Source organism: Tenrec ecaudatus, chromosome 15 (genome assembly GCF_050624435.1).
Source record: "Tenrec ecaudatus isolate mTenEca1 chromosome 15, mTenEca1.hap1, whole genome shotgun sequence".
Lineage (NCBI taxonomy): Eukaryota > Metazoa > Chordata > Mammalia > Afrosoricida > Tenrecidae > Tenrec > Tenrec ecaudatus.
Window position 1 is genome coordinate 19,533,237 of NC_134544.1, and position 23,707 is coordinate 19,556,943.

The window sequence follows — 23,707 nt, forward strand, 5'->3', positions numbered from 1 at the left end:
AGTCTCTCTAGGAGCAGCTCGGGCAACAGTTCTGTGCCCGGGCCGTAGAGGGGGCTGGTGGGTTCCTGGCAGGCAGTCTCTCTGGCAGGTTCTCTGAGCGTGAGCCCTGCAGGAGGGCGGCTTCTGACTCCAGGACGAGTAACCAGAGGGAGGAGAGGAAGCGCTTTGGAGCTCCACCAGGTGATGGAGAAGAGTGAACAGCAGAAAATGCAATCAAGAGGGAAGACCACAATCTCGGGTACAATTTGTTTTTATTTTACACACGGCGACGGGGAGACTCTATGGAGAGGAATCCTCAGGAAGTCTGGAGAGGCATGTTAATAATTTGCTCGCTGTACACAGGGACTTCCATCACGACAACATTGCCATACACGTGTCACGCCATGTCATCTTTTGCTTGTAAATTACCCATGAAGCCACGTAGGTCTCTACATTTACAAGGACAAGTCCAAATACAGTGCCAACAAAATCAATAGAACACTAAAAGCCTCTACTGGGCCACAAGATAGAGGGTGCACGTCAGGGCGAGCGGTCCACGCTGGGGGTGGGTTGGGGCTGGGGCTGGGGCTCCCGCTCCCCAAAGAGCCTCAAAGAGGTTTGTAGTAACAAGAATGCAACTGTTGGTGGAGCAGTTAGAGGTGCCGGTATCACAGCTGGGGCTCACCCCCACCTCCGGGTGGTACCCACACAGTGAGGCACCTGTGTGTGCAGCAGAGGGTGAAAGGCGGGCCTGCTTTCGCCACTGGCTGCCCCCGCATCTGGCCACACGGCTTTGCTGCCATGTCCACGGGGCAGCCACACGCGCATGTGTGGGGCCCTGCCTCTGGTCCCGGGAGTCATTTTCCTGATAAAATGAAAGAAAAAAAATTCCCCCCAAAGAAGGTACACTTCTACCCGTCACTCCACAACAGCTGTGTAGTCAGGAATAAATTAATTCTCTGTTAGGTTCATGAAGTAAACGGGTGCTGGGTACAGAAAAGACTTGGGGAGCTCCCTCTCCCACCAAAAAAAGCAAAATGCACCTCCACTTTACCACACGTTGCTGTCTACTGGATGCAAGAGCATGGTTACCAAACAAGGTTGACAAGAGACGGGTGTCCCTTCGTCCCTGGAAGGTACATACACCATCTTTATACATACAATGTGCATGCATGGGGCATAGTCACTTCTGAGCACACGGCCAGCGTCTACACAAAGGGACGGTGCACAGCTGTCATGGAGGCACAGCGCACGTCACAGCAGCACCTAAAGGGCGTTCCCGCGGTCCTCACTGCCTCCTACCTTCCTTAGGAATCCACAGCAGGAGGCTCCCGGCCTGGCAGCTGCGCATCACCTACGTCCTGACTTTGTACATGAACAGCTCCCACTCTGGGTTCCCCTGTAGACCTGGCCTGGTCTTCGCTGAACCTTAAGAAATTATCTCTTCTCTTTAAGAGACCATTGTACTCCAACAGCCAACCCCCAAATTATGTACAGATTAAAGTTTGTTAGGACTAATTCATACAAAGTATGTGATGACAGCGCCACGCGGAGGAAACAGGGACGCCCAATGCAATGCTTGTTCCACTACCGACTCCCGGGGTCTACAGAGGGTCCTGGAGCTAACTTTCTAGGGGCCCTGTTGGAGAGAGATGACCTCTTCGCTTTCCTTGAACGGACCGCAGGGAGCTTGAAGGCTGGCCTGTGATGATGCCATGATGAGGGCATCCGCCACCCACACGGTGCTTGCAGCTTCAGGAAGCTTCCGAGGAAAGAGTCAGGTAGGGTCTACATTAAACCAAACCAACTGCTCCCAACCTTACTTCTTTCTCACAAGAGTGAGTTCCTTAAGAGATTGGTTCCACTGCCTGGTTAACCTCTAGATCATAAGCAGTGAGGATCTGAATGTGAGACCACTTCCGCAAGTCACGAGCCTGGAGGTGGCTGGGTTGTCGGCACTCTGCAGGGCACTCTGCAGGGCAAGCATTGCTCTCTGCTACTCTCTCAGGAAGCTCACACAGCTTGGATGTTCTGAAAGCTGTGGCTCAACTCTAGGAAATGAGATGATTTTCCAAGCGATCACTGGAGGGGAAGAGAGAAAGCAAACACGTGGAATTCCATTGATCCACATAAGAAGGATGGACGGATCGATGGACAGACAAATGGAGGTAGGGAGGAGGGCAAGAAGGCAAAGAAGGGAGGGAGTCTGAGAGAAAGAGAAAGAAAACCAGAAGCATGTAAACACAGAACTTTCTTGGTAAACAATAGTACATTTCAGGTAACCTAGAGAAAGAATTTCGGTAATTCTGACGGCCACTATACCTCTAAACCCAATGTCAAGAGGGCAGTTCCAGGTATTTCAGTGGAGGGGTGTCCCTGAAACCGCTGACCTGGGTTGGGATTGCAATCACAGTGTTGACTGATTGCCAGGCTTCTGTGGCGCCCAACAATGGGAACCAACCACCGCCTTGCCCTACCTACACGGGGTGGGAAACCCACGCAGTGACGGGGCGGCCATGTCTGGTGGCGCTGTGCACATGCTCTAGTCAATGAGTGGCAAGCCGGGTCTGCCCAGAACCGTGCAGAGGTGCTGCGGACGGGCCTGCCCTATGACGCCCGTGTGGGCAGGGGCACGCTGTGCAGGACGGGGCCTCAGACCACGAAGCGGTGCTCCTTGCCGTCATGGGCCATCAGGATGACGTTGCGGTTGGAGGTCCAGATGAGGCGGGCCAGGCGGAGCGAGTTGTGGGAGCCGGGGGAGGCAGGCTGCACGGGGGGCACCTGGTAGGTTTTGATACAGCGCAGCTGAGGGGCCGAGTTCAGCATGCCGATGCTTCCCAGGAGTGAGGTGTTCATCTGGAGGGAGACAGGGCGACACATGAACACTGATGAGTTTAGGGGACACACACTGATGGACAGTCCCCATCTCCTCCAGGAGGAGATTCAGACGTAACTAAGAGCTTACTCAGACTCGGCAAGGAGCTCGTTTCTAACCGGCAGAGCATTGCTTCGCAGAAGGGCTCTCCACTCCGGCAAAGAGCGAGTCTCGGAAACCCACAGGGGCAGTTATACCCTGCCCTATAGCGTCACTGCGAGTCGGCATCGACTCCGTGACAGTGAGTCTGTGTGCTCTGGAGGAAAGGCCTGGCGATCTACTTCCCAGCACTAGCCAACGCAGATCCACGGAGCTGCAGCCACCATGGAGATGGTGCTGAACCGCGCAGGGCTTTGATCCACTGTGCATGCGGTCACCATGGACCAGAGGCAGCTCCCCAGGTGCTCACAAGCACCACAAAGGGCACCCCAGGGTGTCCTTGAACTTGTTCCCGCATGTCTGCCTGGGATGCGTGCACACTCACGCAGACACACACACACACACACACACACACAGAGAAATTCGAGGTGTGGACAGGCTGACCACAGCAGAGCCAAGTGATACCAGAGGAGTTGAATGGCAGGACCAAATCCAAAGGGACTGGGCAACAGTGGGCACTGAGCAAAACCCCTTCACGCCTCCCCTCCTTTAGCTAGCCAGGCGCCGCAGGAGCGCGTGTCTCTGCAGGGAAGCAGGAGCAAGTGCATTTCCACCCTCCCCTTGGCTCCTTCTGGCAAATTCCGTCCACTTTGAGCACTTACTGACAGTGATCTCTTTTGAGCTGGTATTTGCATCTGGCCAAGTCCCTCCCACCCTCATGTGGTCCCTTAAGAACAGTGACTTGCCAGTTAGGGCCCGTGGACCATTCGGGTCAGGGGATTGAATCTTGGACGCCATCTGATGAACCTTTCTGTTGTGAATTGCACTTCGCGTGGTTTCCCGGAAGCCTCCCCTGCGCCGTGATAAATGGTGTGGGGTGCGTACTGGAAACGAACCCGGAATCTCGGAAATAATATTTTTCCTGGGTGCTCCTGTTCATCTCCAGTTGTCTTCTCCGGTAAAAACCCCGCTCTGCCAGGCAAGATGGGAGCATGTAGATTGTGACCTCATGGCCAGTGGTGGCCGGCACCCGAGACCTTGGCAAACTCTAGACGTCACAGAAGGCCGGGCGCTGCTCTCACACCTGGCATGCGGATCAGCTCGGCCCATCAGCCGGGCCTTCTCGGCAGCGGGAGGGTGTCAGCAGGCGTGAATCATGGCATCTCTAGCAGGCCGTGTGCAGCCTCGCTGACATTTCCACAATTTAAATCATCCTGAGTAATAACCCTTTTAAGATGACTAATGTTACTGATTTTCCTGCATTAATAATAGTGCCGAACACAACACAGAGGTGAAAAAAAATCACTAGTGTACGAGGTCACATTTTAAAACCAAATGCGTGGTTCTAGTTAACTCTTTCCGCCAAAGTTCATCACACACTGGAAACCGAGCAGGACGTGACAGTTATCCCTCTTTCCTTCCTTCCCACCCTGCCCTCCAAACTCCAGAAAAGAGGAGGGGAGGGGAGGGGAGGGGAGGGGAGGGGAGGGGAGGGGAGAGGAGAGGAGAGGAGAGGAGAGGAGAGGAGAGGAGAGGAGAGGAGAGGAGAGGAGAGGGAGAAATCCACCCATCAATGCCGGGCTGCTCTCTGGAGGTTTTCAGAGCGCTTAACGGCACATAACGGGGAGATGGGTTTCTGATCATTCTCGCTTCTACAAAGAGCGAGAGGCCACCATAATTTTGTCCTTGGGCACACTGGCTCCAAACGAGCCAGAAAATTGCTAGTTAATGTGAACAGGCAGGCTAGGCTTATTTTAAATCTACTCTCTCAGTTGATAAATAACTATAAAGTATGTCTCATTCTTTAGGGATTTCCTTAGACAATATGTACAAAACTTGACTTCTGTTGGTGGCTCCAAATGCTAGGGGCATTCCATCTGCTCGGACACGTCCATATCTGTACGTCTTCACGCCCAGGGCAGGTGGGCTCAGAGAAAGGCGACCAGGGAGAGAACACCTCGTGGCAGTGCTGGAGATGGCGCGAGAGCAAGCAAACCAACCATCAAACAAAGCCACCTCTGCAGCCGTCCTCCCTCCTTTGACAAATGCCTTTGGGAAGATCCAACAGCGCTGCACCCCTGCCCCGAAGAGAGCTCCGTGAAGTGCTAGGCGGTCCAGAGGAGAACACAGCTGGAATGAAATGACCCCCTTACTAATGACCGTCAGGTCCTCAGGGACTAGCCTGTAGCCTCTTCCAATCAGGGATGAACGGAAGTAGCAAAGGTCAGGATCCATTTCCCCAGTGCGCTCAAAGAATTCTTGTGGAAAGAGTGGCGGTGTCCCAGGGCATGAAGGTATGCTGGACCAGCTCCGGGGACAAACTGTGCCCCCGTGAGGGACCGTGAGGCCTGGAGACGTGAAACTACCTGGAGCTCTGGTTGGGGCTGCAGAAGCGTTCTTTCTGCTCACACAGATGATAAAAGCTTACTGGAGAAAATTCAAATGGGGAAGGGGAGCAAAAATCCCCGGAAATCTCACTGCCCAGAGCAGAGACCACCACTGTTAACAAGACGCTTCCGTTCCTGCATACATCTCACACACACGGAGACACAGCCATAAGGGACTACCCGTAATGGCTCCCGTTCACTGGCAGCTGCACTGTCTGCCTTTCCATTCGGGCCCTGGGGGTGCTCTTCAGGCTCCTGTCTACAGGCCGGCATCACTTTCATGTATTTTCTTTAAATGGCCAGATAGTCTTTGTAACTCCCACCACACGACTGGGTAGGACTACGCAAATGCGAGGTGTCTGTGGGCCACCAAGGGGACTGGATGTCTGGCTAGTGATGTACATAGAGTTCATGGCACGGAGAGGGGTGGGATCATGTAAATAGGGTATGTGGAACTCCAACATGCCGACAGGTCTGCTTTGCCACCCCATGAGGTTGAAAGGGAGCTGCTTCAGAATCAAGAACTCCCTACCATCCACGAAAGAAGAGCCAGCAGCAGAGCCCACACTGTACCCTGAGCCCCCTACCCTGAGCCTCCTGGATGCAGGACACAGAGCTGTGAGGCCAGGGCAGAGGCCGGGAGAAGCAGCAGCACCAAGAGCAAGAGCAGACTGGCGGGCTTCTCCTCAAAGGTCAGTGGGACAAGGAAGCTGAGTGCCTGCAGGCAGGAGGGGCAGGAGGCTCACTTGGGGTGCACCTCCTGGGCATTTGTCCAGGGAGCTAGGATTGCTGACACCCACAGCTAAAGCCAAATGCCTCGGGCTGAAGCTTACTGCTGAGTGGAGCGCCCACTGAATGTATGAGCAGCATTAACATTGACTGGGGCAGAGGCCAAGGGCTGTGTGGCTGAGAAGAGGCACTCCCGGTCAGAGAGCTGTATCTCTCACATGTCTGATCCAGAATTGCAGCCTGCTGACGCCATCACCATGCATATGGTCTGGGGTTCCGTGTGGCCACTGCAACAGATGATCAAACCAGCAGAGAAGTACACAATGACTTGAGAGGGATGGCTGGTATCAGAATTGGCAAAGAGAGGGTGGGGCCATGTCTGGCCTCTGCATCATAGGAAGAACTGGCCTTGGCCTGATGTTGAGTTTGTTTCTCCTCTCCCCTTGTGAAGCCAGATGTGGTCAAATACCACCTCCAGGTCATTTTTACAGCACTATATTTATAATAGCATACCCATAAATAAAACCATTACCTTCCTCAATTTATGTGGTAGCTACCTTATATACTCCAGTATAAGCCGACCCGAATATCAGCCAAGGCACCTAATTTTACCACAAAACTGCATTAAAACGTGCTGAAAAACTCAGCTTATACACAAGTATGTACGGAACATAATCTGTTGTCAATTTGAGACGTAAGAGTGAAGGGGTGGAGTTTAGTCCGTGAATCAGGTTGCACCCAGCTTGATGACCTCATTTGGAGGTGCTAAGGAGATAGTTTGTCGGAGTTGGGACGCTCGCTCACTCCCTGCGAGATATCCCCTGCTGACAAGACACAAGGAGTTAAGTACGCTGGAGCTCTGGAGCCAGAGGAGTCCCGTGGAGACCTCTGCCCGCGCTGAGATGCTTTCACCCACTGGCCTGTGATCCTCCTGCATTTGGCATCATTGCATGTGTTTCGTGAGTCTCAATAGGGCTTTATAGATTGGTATCAGATGTATGGGCTACTATCGGACTTATGGACTTGATCCGGATGGGGTTGGGATGTTTTCTCCATATTCAACTGCCCTGTCTATAAAGCTCCTTCTTACACGAGTGTCTATGAACTTGCTTCTCTAGTCAACCCAGACTAACACAATTTGTTGTTAGTATTTCGGAAGAGATAGATTTATCTGATGGAGGGGTGGGGTGAGACCTGTGGATGCAACCCACCTCATCACCAACTCCCCTTGCTCACTGGGCACACTAAAAGGAGATACCCACGCGGAAGGAAAGGAGATGTTGGAGAGAATGGAAGTGTGCGAACGGCTGCTAAGCAACTCCACTCAACACCCAAGTATTCTTCAAAAGTGGAAAAAAAACCCTACAGACTGGATCAGATTTTTGTGACAAGGGGCTCATCGCTGCTAAAATATACAGATAGCTAATACTTCACCAACAAGACAAGCTGTCCGATCAAAACTGAGCAAGATGAGCAGACACTTCGCCAAAGAAGATACCCAGGCGGCTAATTAGCACATGAAGAGATGCTCGTGACCATTAACCATCAGAGACCCAGATCTAAGTGACGGTGGGACAGCACCCCCCCCCAGCCCCCTCAAAAACAACACTGATGAGAAAAACAAATGTTGGTGTGGTTGTGGGGAGATCAGAAGGCTGTCCAACGGCAGAACCACTGTGGAACTTGGCATGGCCCTTCTTTTAGAAGATAAAAGTAGAAATACCACAAGGCCCCAGACCCTCAGTCCCAGGTCTCTATCCTAGGGAGATCAGAGCAGCGGCGGGAGCAGACACATGCCCGCTCATGCTCACTGCAACGTACCGGACAATAGCAAAATGCCAGAAATCACTTGAGTGTCCATCAGTGGGCGAATGCATCGGAATGTGGTCCGGATTATACAAAGATAAAGAATAATGAGGAATCCACAAAACTTCCTATAACATGGGGGAATGTGGAGGATGCTTTGGTAACTGAAATAAGTTGATCGCCAAAGGTGAATATTGGATGGTATTACTGTTAATGAATATCAAGAACAGGTAGACACATAGAATGCCACACACTTTGGTGTGTGCCCACGATGGGAGATAAGACTCACACTAGATGGTGGGCATGTGTCCCCTCTGGTGAAGGAAAGGCAAAATATGATATGACCCCGGGAATGAAGACACAGCCAGGTAGGTAAGAATAAAGGACAACCAGGGTCCGTGTTACATGACAGGCACAGTTCTGCAGCAAGAGTAACAGCCATAAACACTGGAGAGCGGTTACGTAAGTAGGGAGGTGGGAGGGCAGGTGGGCATGTGTGCAGGAGCAGATGGAGGCGTCTGTGTCTATGTGCTGCATGGATACTCATCAATACAGAGGTAGCTGAGCTCATGGAGGCACAGTGATGGAAACGCTGAGACCTGTCCAGACACCTAATGAGACTGAATTTCTGAGCTCTAAGGCTACATCTCAAGAGACATCTAGGCCAATTGGCCCAACAGTTCAAAATGTTCTCTATCCTAGTTTGGGGAAGTGCAATGGGGGCCTTAAAAGCTTGTGAGCAGCCATCGGAAAAGGTACAACTTTGGGTTTTGTTCCATCTGGAGTAAAGGAGAGGGAACCCAAAAACTAAGGAAGCAATGAATCCACAGGACTGACGGCCCCCACAAACCCTCCTCTACTGAGACCAGAAGGACGGGACGGTGCTGGCTACCACTAGTGACCACTCTATCAGGAGGCACGACAGAAGGGCCCAGTGAGAACGGGAGGAAAATGTAGAACAATAAGCAAATCCTGGTGAGCCTGGTGGAGACTGGAGGAACCTCTCAGACTACCTCCCTAAAAGCTCCCTCTCACCTGGAACTGAAGTCTCTCCCAGAGGTCACCTATCAGCTGCAGCACTGAAGTCCACAAACCCAGGTACTCCGCAGGGCACCTTGTGTTTTCCACACACATGGGTGTTCCGGGCGAGTACATCAGTGCCACTCAGTCAACACCAGTCTTCATTGACTCTAAAACCAATGTCAGAATTTGAAATGCGGCCCCCTCTCCGCATGCCAAAACGACCCCGCCTTAGTCTTGACGTTCTTCAGTGGAAGGCCCAGAGCCATCTGACAGTGTGGCAATGGTGTGCTTAACATAAGGGTTCCGGCTGCTCCTTCCCTTGCACTGGGCAGTTGATTCCTTCTTCATAATCTATTTAGTCTGGAAGCGCCACCAAAATCTGCTCTGCTGGCCTTTGAAACACCAATGACAGAGCTTCCAGCATCACAGAAACACACAGGCCACTACAGTAGGGCAAACTGACAGACAAGTGGTGGAGACATCACACGAAATGCAATGAATCCCCTCCCAGAGGCACAGCAGTCTTTTACTTGAAGTTAAGACGATCCGGAACTTCAGCATCTGCTCATACCCTCTCTCAATACAAGAACACTTTGTTCTAATACACTGGCATGCTGTGATGCTCACCATCCTAGCACAATCTCTGAAGACAAAATGGGTACATAAGAAAATATGGTGAAGAAAACGGATGGTGCCTGGCTATGAAAAGAGATAGCGTCTGGGGTCTTAAAGGCTTGAAATTAAACAAGCAGCCATCCAGCAGAGAAGCAACAAGCCCACATGGAAGAAGCACACCAGCCGGTATGATCATGAGGTGTCATCAGGACCGGGTAACAGGCATCAGAAGACCCATAATAAACAAAAACATAGTGTTGAGAACAAGTGGGGTCGGAGCAGAGACCCAACGCCCATCTGCAGACAATGGAACATCCTCCCACAGAGGGGTCACGGGGAAGGGAAGAGTCAACCAGGGCACAGCATAGCACCGATGAAGCACACAATACTCCTCTGGTTCCTCAAGGCTTCCTCACCCCCACTGTCATGACCCCAGTGCTGCCTCACTTCGGAGTAGACCAGAGCATGTACACAGGTACAGATAAGTGCTCACGACACATGGAATCAGGCACAGGAATGGGAATAGCAATACCAGAAGGTTGGGGGAAAGGAGGGAGAGGTGGAGAGGAAGGGGGAGCCAATTGTAATGATTGACACATAACCACAAACCCCCCTCTAGATGGAAGACCAACAGAATCCATGGAGGAAGGGAGACAGTGGTCGGTGTGAGATATGAAAATAATAATTTATAATCTATCAAGGGGTCACAAGAGGGGGAGGGGAAAAAAGAGGAGCTGATACCAAGGGCTCAATGGAAAATGTTTTAGAAATGATGTCAAAAATGTACTAATATGCTTGACGCAGTGGATGTAGGTATGATTGTGATAAGGGCTGTGTGAGCCCCACATAAAATGATTTATAAAACAACAACAAAAGAATGTAAGAGTATAGAAAAGAATGATGGCGACAGAAGCACAACTATGCCTGATCCAATCAATGCATGGACTGTAACGAGAGTTGTACGAGCCCCCGATAAAGTGATCTTTAAATAAAGGTTAAAAGCAGCAGCAGCAGCAGATCCAGAAAGCTGTATGGAAAGGACTGCCACTGCCTTGCATCGTGAGCTCGTCCAATGGACGTGGAGGCCGACGGTCGCGTCTCGTGATGTACGGTAACAAGTACACGGGATTCCAGGAAGCGCACTGGAATAGATTTGGAAGACTTAATGAAGTCTTACTAACACACAACCTTACTAGAGCAACCGACTATTAAGAGGTTGGCTGAGCAATGAGTGCTAATGAGAAATACTGGTTGGATAATTACTCAAGAGACCAAGGAAGAGGTTTGTGCACAACCTTGTCTGCACAGAGAAGAGCCCTAACCTAAACCGGCCCCCACCCCCAATAAATCATGTCTCCACGTGTGTCCGTGGGTTCAAAACACCATCTCCCGAGTCATGGGTTTGTGAAGCAGTGTGGTTAAAGAGCAGAGAAAGGCAAAGGTGCCTTCGAGTTTGTTTCCGTGCTCGGCTATTTTCCTTTGAACATTTTCTTGGTCCTTGGGCAATTGTGGCCCACGTGGTCTCCTGCTGAGAAGCACGTTCCGCGTGGGTGTGCTTCTATGTTTTATAAACCAAGCTCACCTCTTAGGGGATCCTGGAAAAGTCTTCCAACTGCTAAACTCCTTCACATGAGCCTTCATAGTCGGAACAAGTTGGACAAGCGTGAGGAGACTCAAAAGGAGAAAGCCGGGCTCGAACACAAACCCCATGAGAAGCAGGGGACCCCTGACTTACGATGTCCAGCCCTCTCCAGGGAAGGCCAGCGCTTAGGACTGGGGCTTGCCTCTGAGGAGACCCAGGTAACGGTGACCCCACGGTGCCTTGTCCTGCGCCACGACCACTTCGGGACAGAAGTACCGGGACCCACAGGGTCTTGTTGCCGGCTGAGTTTCAGAGCAAGATCACCAGGTCGTTCTCCGTGGTCCACCGTAGTCCTAAAGCTCCACCGGAAGCCTGCTCAGCATCACGGCAACGTATGAACCACCACTGATGGGCAGCTGGTGGGTGCGCTCGGTGTACGGGCTGGGAATCGAGCCCCGGTCCCCCGTGGACTCCCACTGCCCTTGACACTTGGTAAACGCAGACTGAATGGAACTTCACACAGATGCGCCTCAAGAACGGATGAGAACATATAATAGGAAAAGGTTCACCTCAGAGAACAAGCTGCTATAACAGAGGCCACCACGTCAGGCTAAGCAGAAGCAAGCGTTGGCAGGTAGACGCTTTAAGGGAACATTTGCTCTAAGGGCCCACTTCATGGACAGCTAATGGGCTCATTCTGGGGCTTCTGCCCTCGAAAGTCAGAGTCCTGGGGAAGGACGCACTAGGGAAGATGAAGCCCAGGTGAGACCACGGAGGACGGGAGACAATGTGAGCTAGTTAAGATGCTGCAGATATGTTCCAGATGAAGCATAATGAGAAAACAGACAGGACAATGAAGTCAGACGGAGAGTAGAAAAAGTCCGTGACAGATTTGGAAGTTGTCGTGCTTTAATAGCATGTTGTTAATTAAGCAATTTATTGTATCCATTTTACATCTTATTAGCTATTGATTTCTTCAAACCAGCATCAAGTTGTACTGAAGCCTTGCTTAAACTTTTTAAGCCCTCAAAGCAATAAGACCCAAGCTCATAAAATAGATTCGGACCTTGAAGGTAACAACACAATCTTAATTTGCGTGGGGATGGGGGAGGCGGGAAGGACAACACTTACCAGGAAGAACACAACCCACTGCTGTGGAGTAGATTCTGACTCCTAGGCCTACCAGATCGAGTAAGTGTGCTCTGGAAGGTGCCTGAGGCTGTAGATCTTTCCACTGTGGAGTGAGGGGCTGATGAGGCAGCTATACCTACTCCCCAGTTGGTAGCCCAGAGCTTAACCTGCTGCACCAACAGGGCTCCTTCTCAGGACCAAAGGAGTAAGTTAGTTAAAAAGATGTGAGGGGGTAAAAATGCAATGGAAATTTCCTGATGAGAATGAAATCAGATGTTATAAAAATGAACAGCTCAAAATCAGTATTTATTTTACTCAAAATGAAATGTGGACACTGCCATGAATTGCCAGCCAATGGTGGTCGGATTCTTTAGGGAGTGTTCTGTGGGGAGTCCAGGATCCAAACCGCACAGCGATAATACGAACAGAGGGACAGTCCTCACTGTTTTCCCTTCATCCTATGAAGGGTCAGAGCGGCAGACCTGAGACTGCATCGGGGCTCTGACACGCTCCCTGCCTGACCACCACTTCACTTCTGCCCAGATGGGCCGCACACCACGCCCGTGCTGACTTCTGAATCCTCCTACCTGCTGTTCCTCCTCTTCCCCTTCCTCAGCTCCTGGCAGCCTGCCCAGGCTGCTTTTTCTCAGGCTCCCCTCTCGCACTGCAATGGCCCAGAAGGGGCCCTGTGCAGATTGCAAACGGTGTCCCCTGGCGCCCTGCATGCTAGTCAATGCCTAGTACTGGATGTTTGTGGCAGGCAGGGAAGGAGAGGAGATGGCAGGAGGGCGGGGGTAGGAGGCGGGGGGCAGGAGCTCAGTGGGATAGAGTCAACTCGCACCTAAAGCACGTCATGAAATGCCTTCGCTTACCTGCCAGAAAGAAATGTGGCTGTCGGTGTTGGAATAGGTGGCAAGATATCGTCCATCAGGAGCAAAAGCCACCGCTGTGATCGGTCCCTTGTGTCCATGAATTGTCTGAAATAAAACCCAGAAGTCCTTATTTAATGTGTGCACACCAAAAGCATGCATGTCTAAGACATCATTTCACAGATATTAGATGCTGTTCTAGTCTTTATTACATTTTGCTTATAAAATCAGGATAGAAAAATAGGAAAAGCAGTCAAAGTTCTCTCACCGATATATCAATGGGTTTCAGTCTGTCCCTGGTGCAGCCAATGAACATCCCCTTACGTCCACTTTAACAAACCCAAAGGAAACCCACAGCCACGGAGCCAAGGCCGGCTCATAGCACCCCTATAGGACAGGGTGGAATTGCTCCTGTGAGTTTCTAAGAGTAACTCTTTTTTTGTTTGTTTGTTTGTTTTTTGAGAGTCACTATGGGAGTAGAAGGCCCTGGTTTTCTCCCCCAGAGTGGCTGGTGGCTTTGAACTGCGGACCCTGCAGATCCCAGCCCAATGTGCAACCACTACACCACCCAGGCTCCATGTCCACTACAGGAAAGAATCTTACAGTTCATGAGGAAGGCAAAAAATGGACACCAATTCTATCCAGGAAGCTGGCCTCTCTCAATGAAAGACAACTAAAGCTGTGTCACAACATTCTGGAAGGAGCTCAAGGTGCTAATGCCAGCTCCTTGATCCTTCCAATTTCCATGGTTTAGGCTTTGTTCCACACCTAAACGCTGTCTGAGCACAGGCAGCCGCCACTAGCAAACACCCCTGCATGTGTGTTGGAGGCGCAGACACATGTAAATCAACTACTATTAAAAGCAAGTTAGCCAGGATCACGTTGAGCCTTTGTCAAATAGCTGTCGTTGATTTAACCATGGATAAGAAAAGGACACTGGACTTTAGGCTAGATCTTTGCTAAAAGGCCTTTACTAATTAAAAATTAGACTCAAGGCTTATGCTGATAGTCAGAGAATTAACAGAACATTGTATTAATCACCATCCACTCAATTATTAAAGACCAACTGAACATTAAACAATCTTCAGTCCAGCTTATACAGTGTTTGCTAGTGGGAAAGACGGAAGTAGCAAGCTCATCTTTCCCCTGAGGGTCAGGGTTGGGCGGTGGTTTCAAACTGCTGACCTTGCGGATTGCAGCCCAACGCATAACCAGCCCCTCCCCTGCCCCGCCCCGGGGTCCTCTTCTTTCTACTGACCGTGTGCCTTGGGCAGGTGACTGAACCTCTGTGCTAGTTAGTCTCAGAACATCCAGGCTATGGAGCAGGGATGGTGAAGATGATGATGGTGATAAAACCTGCCTCATGGGACTTTGTGAAGCTTAAATCAGGTAATACATAAAGATGAAGGGGCTTCAAAAGGCTTTGGGGGGGGGTCAACTCAAACTATATTGAAATGTTTCTATGAATTCTTTGAAGCTCCCTCAAATATTAAATGTGAAAATACTTAAGAATTTACTAAATTGATGACCAGATAAATCTAAGCAAGCATGTAGCTTGAGCACATTGTTTAATGGAGAAGCGAGAAGGCACAGAGGGGAAAGGCCCTGGCCGCCTATACCAGCATCGGCATTGGCTAGCTAAGGGCTGCCCAGGGACATCACACGAATTTCAGATGGTGACAGTGTATTAACCAGACGCGGTAACTCTCCATGGTGCTGGCCCGATAATGTGGTGCTAACTTAAACAGCGGAGTGAACATGCTTCATAATTATTCCCAGACCATCAGCTTAACACCATTTATACCAGAGTGAGAATTACTGTAGCTCACCACCCTGGTGGGGGGGGGGGGGTGTGCAGGGGAAGGGAGGAGAGCCAATGATGACATGGGAAAAACTGGTTATTTCCACCTCCAGGGTCCACTAAGTAAGCTCATTGGGAAGGGACTTTTTTCTTTAAGTAAAAGTTCCGCTACGCTGCAAATCTGACGTGCTGCTGGCTCCTGAGCTGATCTGAGGTTACTTTATGGTTATTGAGCTGGTTATCAGCAAAGCCTGGCCTTTCAAAGGAGCTTGCAGATGAAAGGTCTGCTCCGCACGGCGGCCTCAGCGAGCAGAGTGCACACAGCATCAAGGTTTCCGGCATCTGCTCAGAAGACTGGAAGCCAAGCCAAGCCTTTCCTGTTGTATGGCGGTATCAGGCAGGGCTGAGTGGAGGTGGCCACTTCTGCCAGGACCCTTGTTTGGGCTTCATTCTGCCCAAAAATCACTTCCTTGCATGCTCAGGGATCCCAGAATCCCTCCCAAGAGGGGCCAGACGCAAGGCCCTTTTAAAGGAAGACTGGTCCTTCTTGAACGCCCTATGGTCCAAACCTGTGTAGAAGGACTTGATCTGCCTTCTGGGTTTTGAGTCTCTAGATTTCCAAACAGAGAGGCGCACCGTCTCAGCAGCCACCAGGCACGTCGATAATAATCAACAGTGATGTCTTTAAGCTGCCATGTGTAAAGGATGTGTAAAGGCAGACATGTACGTCCCTGTACTCTCGTGAGAAGCCTCCCAAGTTAGTCCTCACGGCCCGGGATGCTCTGTGCATCTGCTTCTTTGGAGGAGCCATCGGTCTATTCGAATTTCATCTGAGACCTTCATCATCCATGGAGGGCGACCACTTAGAACACCAGCGTCAGCAATATTTCGGTGTTACCTGAAGACAGCGTTCATTAGGTTATCTAGTGGCTCTGAAAGCAAACTCACTTCCAGCGAGTCAGTCCTGACTCAGTGTCCTTACAGCACAGGGTAGAATTGCCCCTGTGGGTTTCTGGTGCTGTAACTCTCGACAGACTGTCTCATCTTTCTGTGTCTCTCCCAAAGAGCAGGGGGCTGGTGCCAACTGCAGGCCTCGTTGTTAGCAGCCCAGTGCATAACTCACTGAGAAGATCCTGGGAAATAAGTTCTTGCTAGAATTTCTTATGCTAATCTACCCAAATCGTCATCATCATGCCTTGTTTTCTGTTACCACGTAACAAGAATTACTATGTAACGGCGCATATGTTTGCTTGACGGTCAGTACTTTCAGATCTAAACGGAGGCTCAGTCTATGTGTCTAGTACTACATACTTCATTCTCATTCTCCAAATGACGGCTCTGTTCATTGCTGGGATCCCAGCAAAGGCTGAGTTTAATCCTGTTAGTTCATGAACATCCGTTTGGGCGCAAGAGAACTACAATTTACATCAGAAGAGGCACACAGCGTACAGTGTGTGCACTACTAGTAAGTGCCCCACGGGGCTGTCTTTTATAGCAACCCAGAGAGAAGCCGAGGGAGCCTTGGTAGCATACGGGGTCGTGCCCTGGGCTGCTAAACGCAAGGTCAGCAGATCAAAACCACCAGCTGCTTCACAAGAGAAAAGGAGGTTCTCTGGTCCGGTACAGATTTACAGCCTCAGTACGCCCCTTTGTCCTTGAGGGTGCCTGTGCACACTGGAAATGGGCTCGGTGGCAAGGAGTTGGTTTGTGGGGAGCGACGAAGCCCCCCCCCCCCACCAGATGTCCTAGGCGGTTCAGGGAGGAGAACCGCTGGAGATCTCTTGCAGGGGAGCTCCAGCCCCAGGGTCATGCACATCTCCGCCCCGCCTTTTGTTCAGAACTTGTGAGATCAGGGCAGGCAGCACCTGAACGGGCTTGAAAGTACTTTGTGATGGGACCATGCTACAAGGGAAAGAGCATTTTCCAGTTCCCAAACAACAGGTTTCCAAAAAAAGAGTAGTTTGGTGGGCTTTTGATATGCAAATGAGCATCCTGTCTTGTTCTATCCGCCCCCTCCAAATGAAATTGCTGCCTTGAAATGATAGGGATGGAATATAAAGAAATCAATCTAATTCAGGACGTGCTATGAACAATGGAGGGGAATCTTGCAATCCCCCTGGCAGGGGACCCTGCTGCCTGGTCCCAGAGAGCCACGGAAGGAGCCGACGCTGTCACTATGCGCAGGCTTGTTGGGGGCGCTCTGTCTGCCAAGCAGCAGAGTGAAGCCTGTGGAACAGAGAGGGGCGAGAAGGGTTTGCTCAGTGGTCATGGAAGCCAGTCTGTAGGAGGGCATTCTCCTCACAAAGCGCCGCCTCTTCCTGGGTCCTTGCCATTCAGCTTCCAGATGACAATCCCAACCTTGAATTCCACCCACCCCCCAAAAAATACCCTAAAAAAATACGGCACGCCTACACATCTTCAGAGGGGGAACAAGAGCAAAAGAACATTTTGTATTTGTTTTTATTTGCAGGTCTCATCACTTTTTTTTAAAAGAGGGTAAAGAACCCAACAGAACATTTTCCTACCTTGAAAATCAACATCACCTGGGAGTGGAGCTTCATAAAACATGAGTATGCAGTCTTTACTAAAATGAACTGGGGGTCTGTGAGGCGGAGGGGTGTGTGTGCTGAAATAGACCTTGGTGCTGGCAAATATTTAGGGGCTGAGACAGGGTTCCCCTGGTAGTTGGCTTTCTGGGGGAATCCACATGGTTGGTTCGGATTGAGACAGGCAACTGCAGTTTGAGGGGCACCTGATAGGTCCCCAATGTGTCTGCCCGGAACCTCTGCTGTGCCGGAAAACCCAGTGATTCCGTAGCAGAGGCCGTTTCCGAAGGAGGTGCTGGGAGCAGGCATGTGTGGTTCAAGAGCACCATGTGACAGGTGCCCTGTGCGTGGGCCAGCCTGTGCCCCAGTCCTTTTGTGGATGGAGGCTGGGAAGTGGTTGAAGCTCTACTCTCATGTGCAGGGAAGGGTGGACCTGGGAAATGAAGGCAGAGCCTAGGAACCCAGGTGCCTTAGATTGTGACGTGGCAGAACTGGGCTCTGTTGTATTTCTAATGAGCGTGGCTTCCAGGCCTTTGTGAGACACCTCTGAGAGGGTGTGCATGGCCAACCTTTGGCAGTAGTCAACGCTTAGCCATTTGCTTCAACCAGGGGCTCAGGAAGTGAGGACCGAGACCGAAGAAACACCAAAGACCCACCCAGCCACCAATGGCCTCCTACTGATGTCAACATCCGGAGCTGCAGGCTGTCTTCCCTGTGTCTCAGGCACTGGCCACACACACTAGCTTCTTTCCCACTCCCCAGTTTCCAGGAGGCCCCTATTTCATGGCCAACTGGCAGGGAGGCGAGGGCTCTTGGGTTGGTGCGGCTGTGAGGCTGGGAGAGGGGAGTGGGGGGAGGACAGGGGAGGGATGAAGGGAGAGACAGGGGGAAGGGGAGGGGTGAAGAGGGAAGACAGAGTGCCATTTCCACAGAGTTTAAGAATTAATTTGTTTTAAGAACACAAACAAAAATAAACAACCTAGATGTGAACATTTCGTCAGCTATTGAAGGTTCACCCACTCACGGGGACAAACTGCAGATTCAGCAAATCATCTGGACAGGGAGCGACGCCATTTGACACCAGCACACGGTCATGCTGGCTTTGGTGGCCGGTGAAACTGAACGGCACTGGCAGTAGGCCCTGGGCAGCCCTGTTTGGGCCAGCTCCCGCAGGCCAGGTGAGGCCCCCAGGTGCACAGAAAAGTCACGTGGTCTTTTCTGTTGGTGGACAGGGCTGCCTGAAAGGAGGCCAGAGGGAGGAAAATCTATTGTTTTCAACTATTTCCAGAGAAGAGTTCAACACCCCACCCCCCTCTTCCTCAAGGGTTCAAGTTGCTGTCAGGGAATTTCTCCACTCTGTACTGCTGGCCTCAGCAGAGACGGAGAACAAGTCTCTCTTGGGGGAGGAGGGGGCGCTTTTTTACAGTCTTGGGAACTATTAAGCAACTTGATGCTTTGCTATTTATTTATTTTCTATGTTCAGTATTAAAAAAAAAAATCTCAGTAACTACAACCTTTCCTTTCAGGACTCATTTTCCAACTTGAATAATTCTATGGCCCCTCAGCTTACAGATGATGGTCCTGAGGTACTGGGAGGGGATTCGAACCCAGACTGTCTGGCTCCAGGAGCTGTGCTCGCTGCCATTCCTCGGTACCACCTCACAGAACGCCGCCGGGGTGAGAAACTACAAACCCTCATCCCCACTCGGTAGTTCCCCTTCCTGGTTCTTACCTGTGCCCCAAGAGAGACCACCCCTGCTTACAGCACCAGGATGCTCTGCCTGGGCATGCGTGCTTCCTGGCGTGCCAGGTCATGAGCACATGGAGGGTTATTGCCAGGCTTGGCCCCAGTCCATTCCTCCAGCCTGCAGATGAGTGGGAAATGCCTGTGTTGAGGGGGCTGCTCTCCCTCACTGGGGACACGGCAGACAGAAACTGAAAGTACCAACCCAAAGGAATTTTACCCAGGGCTCTTGTTGGCTGGGCCACCTCCCAGACTCCAAACAGCCCAGTCCAAGGCTGCCCTCGGGCAGGTTACAGTGATCCTGGGCCCAGAGTGGAGGGTTGGAAATGAGCTGGTGATCGCTATATTTTCTTATCCCCGTTCTATGCTACAGAGCCAGCCTGTTAGAGAGATTTTCCAATCCAACAGCACTGCATCTATTCGCTGAATTATTTTCTATTGCCACACAAATGAAAAGATATACATCCGGAGGGGAAACAAGCAGATCTGGTATCATTTTAACATCTTAATGGAAAATAGATTTCATGATAAATATAATAAACTAGGCCAGCTTAAAATTTATCATAAGATATAGTGCTTCCAGTAAGCAGACTCTCTATTCCTTAAAAATAAGCCAGTGTTTATTGTTTGTTTCTGTCATTGAAAGTTACTTACATGTCATGTGGGGACAAATTAGGGCATCTTGCCAACTAGAGGAGCTTTCCAGTATTCACACATTGGCAATCCTGATGACACCCACCACAGCGGGTGAAATTTCATCTGTGCGGAATTTACACACATGAGCACACACACATACAACACCCTTACCCAGAAGTAGTAAGAGCATACAGGCTCAAGACTGATTAACTGTTGTTACTTTGGCATCAGAGGTAGTTCCAGATTTTTAAGACACTGAGCTGTATGTATTCACCAATATTGATAATAAATTATGAATTTGATTTCAAAAACGAAGATCCACAAATGAAGGGGGGAAATCTAAGACAACTGTTTCCCATTAATTTTGTGGTCACCCTAAATTCCACTTCTGTACAGAGTTTGCACTGGCTTCAAGAGCATCTTCCCCATTGCTTCAGATGAGAACCTTCCAGATTCAAAGAGTACATTGCCCCCCATTCCCTCCTGTGTCTAAGCTTCCACCATCCTTTTCTGGCTGCGAGTTATCAGGAGCTCATCAAACACACAGACTGCCTCATCTTTCCCTGTGTCACCAGGGAGAGGAGCAAATCTTCTCAGGACGAGGCATCTACCTACAGAACATCCAACTGAGCCATCCTAACTGATAGGTCCTTTCTCTGCAAACTGAGATGATCAATTGCACAGAAGCTTGCTCGGATAAGTTTTGCTCCTAACCCCAACATCACAACCTTCCAGGTCACCGTGCAGTGTGGTTAACACCAAAGACTCCCCAGCAGAATGGCAGCACCTTGTTAGTTTGTGAAGGGGCTTTTACACCCCAAACGGTAACATAAGTAGAAAAGCTAATTAAAGATTCAAACCATAGCATTTTTATATGATTCAATATTTAGAAAACAGGTAGAGAATGAATATTACTGATAGTTTCCTCAAACACTGGATGGTAGTATGATTTAAATGACAAACAAAAGGGGCATTCATTTGATGAATGTTGTCAGTACTTACATTGCTGGTATGAAATAATTACACAATTAGAGTGTAACTAGCAAATACATAATGTTCTTTTCAGTGGTTCTAATATAAGATCTATTAAAACCCATGTAATCTCATTGCCAATGAGTCAGGTCCCATTCAGAATACACCTACAGGACAGGATAGGGCTGTCCCATAGGCTTGCAGGGCTCTATTCTTTTCAGTCTTGGAAGCCCCATGGGGTAGCCCTACCCTGTCCCACAGCGCGAACATGTGTGCGAATCGGATCGATGGTGGCGGTTTCGGGGGGTAATTCTCTGAAAGCAGGCTTCCACATCTTTCTCCTGCGGAGCAGCCGGTGGGTTCAAGCTGCAGTCAGTGCAGAATCACTGTGCTACAGTGTTAAAATGAACATCGCTTGGTGTTGTGTAAACTCAGGTCACTAAAACCCTGTTGCTAAATATGCCAACGAGTCCTAAGAAAATGGGTGTGCCATAAAACGATTCCATGCTTTTCCCCAAAAGACAGAGGAAATTGCTCAAAGCAACACTGCCGTGCGAGAACAATCTAATTTTACACTTTCCACCTGCATCCTCTCCCAGTCCCGCCGCCGCCTTACATAACAGGCCCTGCTAGCTGAGGCCAACAGCCTCTGCAGTTCTAATCAAAGGCACCTGGCCTGGAACTCTGCATTTCCACGGGTTCTGGCTCCGGGTGAGGTGAACAGAAGAAGATCATTGGCTAGGGTAGGTGGGCCTGGCCTTCACACTTTCCCCGCCCCCCCCACGTCTCCACCGCCACATTGCCTGGTTTAGTGCCCATGGCACAAACATCACCTCATAGAGCGAGCACGGATGCCAAGATGTTTTAAAACAAAACATTTCAGAAGGTTTTAATAGCCGGGCCCAAAAGGAAATGACCTGAAAGTGTTCAAGAAAACTGAGGTGGCTGCAGGTTGCTGCTGGGGGTGCCCTGGAGTCCACTGCACAACAACCCTACTTGACCAGGACGTGTACGCCGCCAGCTCTGGGCACACAGGCTTACGTCGGAGAACTGATTATTAGCATCTTCATTAATGCACCACACAATGGAAGAAGCCTATACTTCTTATGGGTAGATTTTCTTCTACCTCTGCAGCTTACTAAAAAAGGAAATCCACTTCACCTGGAGCATTATTCCACTTAATGTTCTAAAGCACGAGGTCCATGTTATCAGTTATGTTCAAAACATGTCAAAGCATAAACATGTGAAAATTGCCCTTCTACCTTTGAAGTCATCTTCAAAATTCTTTTAAATACTATTGATAAACAGTACAAGAAAATACTGCTGGTGGACTAGAGCAATCAGCATGGAGAAACCTTCAGCAAAATAACGGTGATCCTGGCGGTCCCTCCTGAGCCACTTCTAGCTGCGTCTGTGATCACCGTCACCTTACAACCCAAACCAAACCCACTGCTGTTGGGCTGATTCCACTTTGATGCCCAGCAAGGCTGCAGGACGGAGAAGAACCGCTCCATGGAATCTCCAAGGCTGTTTGTCTCAGAGAGCAGCTGGTGGGCTTGAACCATCGGCTTTCTTGTGATAGCAGCTGACTGCTCCAACCACGGTGCCCCTGGGGCACCGCACGCTCACCTAGAGAATTACAATTTGCTCTTGGTTTGATGATTGGGCAAGTCACTAAAGGTTTCTGAGCCTCAGTTTGTTTTCAAATTCAGGATATCTGCCTGCCTAGCTCAGGACACATATACTTAAAAATGTTTACTGCGAGGTTCTTATGTTATTGGCATGGTGCTGATGATGTAGGACAGAGATGAGATTTAATCCCTGCCAGTGAAGGGACCAGCAGGTAAGGATGAAAGGAGGTGAACTGGTAAATTTAAAATCTGTTTATAGCTATTCCTTTCTTTTTAAATAAAAGTCTTCCAAATTGTTTTAGTGTCCACGTCACTTCACTTTTTCAGGAAGGATTTTGTGGTGCATCCCTATAGGTAATACCTAACCAACTGCTTTGGAACATTGTGATATTTTAATTTTTAAATAACCCTTTACTATTTGACTTAGAGAACAGGAAATTACAAAGAAGCCACATTTCTAGGAGCAAAAATACATACTTAAATGTGAATTAAGTTTATGACTTCAAATTAACAATACTAGACAACTTTCAAAAAAAGTTCAATTTCTCTAGTTTTTACTTTGCTTAAATTTCATTAGTTACCAACAGATTAGAATACTGAAGACATTGTCCAGTGTAATTTATAAAATGACGTACTATTACAGGTTAACAGAAAGTAATTAAAAGGAAGGTGCATATATTTGGGTATGTACTGTGTGTATTTGTGTAGATATATATATATATACACACACATATAAATATATCACTCTTTAAGAGAGTAGAGAGCATCTTTCTCCGTGGAGTAGCTGGTAGTTTTGAACTGCTGACCCTTAGGTTAACAGCCCAACTAGTAAGTACTCTGCTATCAACGCTCCCATATCTATTAGATATATTCTGTTGTCTGATTCTATTTCCCATGATCCTATTGAGGCCTTTCGTGTGTGTGTGTGTGTGTGTGTGTGTGTGTGTGTGTGTGTGTATGTGTGTGACTATGCATATCTTGGCACCAGCCAGTGGTCCTGTGTGTGATGTGTGTGTGTCTGTGGTGCCTGTGCTCAACGGGGCTTTCAAGGCTGGTTTGTCAGACGTAGATGGCCAAGCCTTTCTTCCAAAGAGCCGCTCTAGGTAGACTCAAACCTCCAACCTTTCGGTTACTACTGGAGAACACTAACCATTGTGCTACACTACCAGGAGCCTGGGTGACACTGTCAGGTAAGCATTGGACTGCTAACTGCAAGAGCAGAGGTTCACACCCAGCTACTGTGCAGGAGAAAAACGAGGCTGTCTGTTCCTGTAAACACTTA

General features: G+C 49.7%; 1 protein-coding gene across 2 annotated transcripts in view; it reads right to left on the reverse strand.

The window, feature by feature from the left end:
- Window positions 1-234: 234 nt before the first annotated feature.
- The window catches only part of WDR7 (WD repeat domain 7), a 363,988-nt gene continuing 340,515 nt past the window's right edge, over window positions 235-23,707 (reverse strand). For both annotated transcript variants that reach the window (XM_075532929.1, XM_075532930.1), the window contains 2 exons: window positions 13,099-13,203; window positions 235-2,835 (listed from right to left, as the gene is read on the reverse strand). In XM_075532929.1, the coding sequence (XP_075389044.1) occupies window positions 2,632-2,835; window positions 13,099-13,203 (309 nt within the window). In that variant the 3' untranslated portion in view covers window positions 235-2,631. The remainder of the gene's footprint in view (window positions 2,836-13,098; window positions 13,204-23,707) is intronic.